Raw genomic sequence first — 4,963 nt, forward strand, 5'->3', positions numbered from 1 at the left:
ATCTAGTTTGCTTTCCCAAAGAGAATGTGGCCAAGGTCAGACTGGAAGTCAAGATGTAGGGTTTAACAGAGTGATAGGAGAAGAGTGAAGATGTTTTTTGACAGTGCAAACAAAAGATTTACAAAACATATTTCCAATTAATTTCAATATTCCCTATGCTCATGATTCTCTGCATCATGCTGGGGCAAGTGAGTCAATCATCTTCTTGGTTAGATATTGACATTTTCCTTTCTTAATCCTTTATATTCCTCCAGTATTGCTGAATTTTTTCTTCTTTTTTTTAAATCTACTTTGTTGAGGCATAAGGGTATTAGACATTCAGAGACAAATGGTGTAAATTGTCCATTGACAAAAATAAAATTATTTTGTCAACAAAAACCAGGGAAAGTACAGACACATCTTTGAGCTTCTCTGTTTTTTTCTCCCTGGGGCCATTTGAGAGCATCTCAATTCTTAGCAATAGAATAGGGTTGATTCTTTCTCATTCACTATGGGGACCATTCTAGTCTAGCCTGATAGAGTAAACATTACACTGGTATTCAAAGTATAGAGCAATTTTGGAACCTGACAATGGATTCTTTGTAGCTATATGCTCATGGGAAAATCAATTCAATTTTTAGTCTGAGTTTCCTAATCCTTCAAATGGTGATAATAATACTCCTCCCTCCTTCCCATGGGTTGTTGAGAGAAAATTCAGTCCTTCGGATACTCCAAAACCCTCTAAGAATGGGAGTTCTGGAGTAGAGGATCAAGAATTTGTAGCTGGAAGGAATCTTAGAGGGTAGGATATTCAACACGGATTCCTTTTCCTTCCCAATCTGCTTCACATCTCCCTTGGGATTTCAACTTCCCAGAAATCCTGTACTAAGACAGTGCAGGAAGAAGGGTCACTCTTCCCACTGAAAAGCTCCACTAATTAACGAAAAGGCAAAGAATGGTAAATAGCTTTTCCCTAACTAAAGCTCTTTACATTTTTAAAAGCATATTATGCTTCCCCTATGGAGTCTTAAGGGATTACCAAGAGAGAAAGTTTGAAAGAATTGCCCAAGATCAACCAACCTGGCAGAGGACAAGTGGGAAGCCCAATAGGATTCAATGTATTTTAGGAATATAAACTTTTTTTATTAGATAAAATGCTGCACCTAAAGTCAGGAAGACTCATCTTGCAAAGTTCAGTGCTGGTCTCAAATACTTTCTAACTGTGTGAACCTGGGAAAGTTACCCAACCATGTTGCCTCACTTTCCTCATTTGTCAAATGAGTTGAAAAAGGAAATTGTAAACCACTATAATAGATCAATCAAGAAAACTCCAAATGGGATCCCAAAGAATGAGAAATGACTGAAATTACTGAACAATAAACAACTAAAACATAGTCATTTACTCCAAAATGTGAATGAAAAAATCTCCACTATCATATCATTTATGGGTGATCAGCTAACCATTGTGCAAAGGCCTCCATGGGAGAGGGAATCCAACAAAATCTGATGTAGTCCATTCTAGGTTAAATGGCTATGATTGTTTAAAAGTTTTTCTCACTGTCAGTTCCAAATTTGGATCTTTACAATCCTACCACTTACCCTTTTTCAAACCTTAGTCCTCAGTGAGAACAAATCTCAATTCTTGAAAAGAGAAATCATGGTTGATGTTGCTCTTTTCCTCTCCTGACCATCTCTAGGTTCTTCAAATCATGCTCATCTGACTCTGGCACTTCATATCCTTGGATGCCTTCCTCTGAACATTCTTCAGCTTCCTGAACTTCTTGCAAATTATGAATACCAAAACTATGGATACACAAAACTCTCTGTGTAGTCTTATTGAACCAGAGCAGTAAGAATATTACCTCTCTATCTTGAAAGTTTTCTTCTCAACATGGAAGATGATGGCATTTGTGGATTCCCCATCAATCTACTGACTCAAAATGAGATGATATTCCACTGAATTCACAGTTTTAACAGAATCCTTGCTGCCTAATGAAGCTACACCAATCTAAAATAAAAAGAGAACTCCTTCTCTTGACACCCTCATCCCCATGGAAAATTGAAACTACAAAAAACTACAGCTTTCAAAAGTTTTATTCTGAAATTTTTGTGCAACAGAAGGTCATGGAATCCAATACATGACCCAAAGGACTTTAAGGAAGAGAGAGTTCAGGATGCTAAGAGAGATTCCCATAAGGAAGCATTGCTTCCAGAAGGGCAAATAGAAAGAACAAATACTCAAAGTGAATACCAAATGACTGACATAAGATCAATAACAGAGAGAAAAATAAATGATAATGAAGACAGGATCTCAGAATGACTAGAGAAACTGACTGTGGAGCTTCTCTGCTCCATCCATTTTCCCTTAAGATCCCTGTGTGCCTCAGTTCAGCTCCAGTTCTTCCACATAACTCTGAACCCAAGCATCTTTGGGGTTGGCACACATCTGCCGGCCTCTTTTGGTCTGGAACCTAACAAGAGAGAGGAGAAGAAATGAGAAAACAAGGATATAGAATTGTTCCTCTCTGGTACCCCCACCATCACCACATCCAGCATCAACCACTTCCTGCACATAACTGCATGGCCTTAAGTAACACTTCTCACCTCTAGCATCATTTTCAGGTCCTTTTGAGTCATTCAAGTTCTCTCAAGAAGCCTCTACCAGAGGAGTCACTCAATCAGCATCATCTTGCCATGTTTCTCCCACCCCCTTGTGTGAGCTGCTCCCCGCCTTGCTCTATGGAGACCACAGCCTTTGCCAGGAATCACTAGTGGAATTTTTCCCTTTGCAACCAGGGTTTCTCTGCGAAGTCTGATTTATCAATTTCAACAAATTGTACAATGGTCCCACTTCCTCTTGTCAATAGCCCTGAAATTCTCTCCCTATTTCCTGTAGAAGAAATCCAATGATTAAATACTCACACCACAGCTAGCTGGGAACACAGGCTGCTGGTCTTGTAATAATCTGTCACAAATTTTCTTGGGATTTGTTCTCGAACATAGGAAAAGCAGCAGGAAGTAGGAGGGTCAGAAACTACTGAAAAGAAAAAAGCAGCATGAGATTAGTAGAGTTATATATTTCCAGTTTATGTTCCTTACCTGATGATTCTTTTCCAGGGACATAATCTATACTAAGGATCATACCCATCATTCCCACTGTAGACTCCCAGGGGAGAATGGGACTGGGAGGTCAGATGGATGCAAGAGATCTTTCAATTCTATTTGTCTTTTGTCAAGGAAACTACTTGCTGGAGATCACGTGATGAATTAGTGGAAAAGCCAGCATGAAAATTTAGCCAGATACAGATCCTAGTCTGGTCCTCCTTCTGCTCCTTTGCCTTGTCTCTAACTTTTGACCAGCATATACTATCAAGGGCATGGCAATATCTTTTAGTCCAGAAGGCACAGACATCCTTCCTGTGCCCGCTCTTGAGCCTCCATTCAGTGATCCCCTCCCTACCCTCAACAGATCTCTATGGTCATAGTCACAGAGGGCAATAGAAAGTTCACTTACTTGGTGTAGAAAATGCCAGAGAGCTGAAGACCATGGCCATGAGGATGGAGAGGACAACCACAGAAACTTTCATGGTCCTGAGAGGAGAGAGGGCTTGAAGGAGCAGAACACTAGCTAAGAGACTCTGGAGGTTTGTGCCTCTACCTCAGGCTTAGACTCTTTTTTATAAGGTTTATGGGAGCTACCAAAGAGAAAGGAGGAACAAAAAAGGAGTAGAAATTCTAGTGGAGAGATGATCTCAAGGTACAAGTGAGTCCAGGAAATGTAAGACTGGCGTCACGTATTGACATTCTCTCCTCCAGTGTTACTTCATCATCGCAGAAAGAGGAGGGGAGATGGAGAGAGAAGTGTGAGGATGGTGGGTGGCAAAGGCGCTAAGGAGGAAGTGGTGAAGGTGGATCATATACAAAAACAAATAGGAGAGTTTTAGTGAACATTGCTTTGATAATTGCCTACATCCTAGGATTGTAGATTTAGAATTAAGAAGTACTTAGAGGTTCAACACTCTCAATTTTGAGCTAAAGAAACTATGTTCCAGAGTAAAGTGACTGGTCTAAAGTTATATAAATAGCCAGAAGAAGATTCTGGATGTATTCTTGTTTGGTAGTCTCACATTTTTATAATCACAGAAAACAGTCTACACAGAGGAACCACCAGAGTTACTGAAGGGCATTGATGAACAATGTTTGCGCAAATTTTGGCCATGAGGAGGCCTATGAAATGAAGACCTCATGTCTTTCACCACATCCTCATCTGCTTTGTTGGGTGATGATTTTACTTGAATACCATTGGAACACTTTAAGGATCCATTCATTTAACATTTAACATAAATTATCTCATATGATCTTCACAATGACCTTATAAAATAGGTAAGGTTGATATGTTAATCTCTTCTCTATTTATCAGACTGGAGGATATAGAGTCATAGGCTTGAAGTCAGGAAGACCATGGTTCAGATCCCATCTCTGAAATATGTTGGCTTAATGATCTTTAATCTTACTGTGCCATCATCATAATCATATGATCTGTAGAGGAGTTACTATATAAATATGGCTAGATGACTTGCCCAAATTTTAATAAGCAAGAAGTGGTAGATTCAGGATTCAACCTTAGGGCTTCTAATGTCAGGAAGGTTTTGACAAAATTAAGAGGCACAAGCCTATGAAAGAAAAGTTGACATAAGGGAGCAGTGTTTGTAAGAAATAAGTACTAGAATTATGGGACATATTTCAGTTCTTTAGAATCAAATATATGGAACATATGCCAATACTATATGTACATGTTTTTCATCCAAGGAGATGAAATTCAAGTTTAAGAAGAGGAAACAAGATGTTGGGGGGAAGCTAGTGATGGGCGGGAAGACAATGTTACAATTAATTGGGCTCAGAAAAGGTGTAATAGGACAGTCAACTCCTTCAATAGCCCTGAAATTTCATTGAGTTGGAGCTTTCCTATGCAGGTCTGAAGTGA

General features: G+C 39.3%; 1 protein-coding gene across 2 annotated transcripts; it reads right to left on the bottom strand.

The window, feature by feature from the left end:
* Positions 1-1,941: 1,941 nt before the first annotated feature.
* LOC141488646 (C-C motif chemokine 4-like) lies at positions 1,942-3,811 on the bottom strand. Of its 2 annotated transcripts, none has more exons than XM_074188892.1 (3): positions 3,494-3,811; positions 2,902-3,013; positions 1,942-2,450 (listed from the first exon to the last, which is right to left on the bottom strand). In XM_074188892.1, exons 1-3 carry the CDS (start codon positions 3,564-3,566, stop codon positions 2,363-2,365), a joined length of 273 nt encoding a protein of 90 aa, XP_074044993.1. In that variant the 5' UTR covers positions 3,567-3,811; the 3' UTR covers positions 1,942-2,362. The 2 variants fall into 2 exon arrangements, with proteins under 2 accessions (XP_074044993.1, XP_074044992.1); XM_074188891.1 differs by having other exon boundaries at positions 1,956-2,450; positions 2,902-3,016; positions 3,494-3,802.
* Between the last annotated feature and the right edge of the window lie 1,152 nt (positions 3,812-4,963).

This window comes from Macrotis lagotis, chromosome 5, assembly GCF_037893015.1.
Source record: "Macrotis lagotis isolate mMagLag1 chromosome 5, bilby.v1.9.chrom.fasta, whole genome shotgun sequence".
NCBI lineage: Eukaryota > Metazoa > Chordata > Mammalia > Peramelemorphia > Peramelidae > Macrotis > Macrotis lagotis.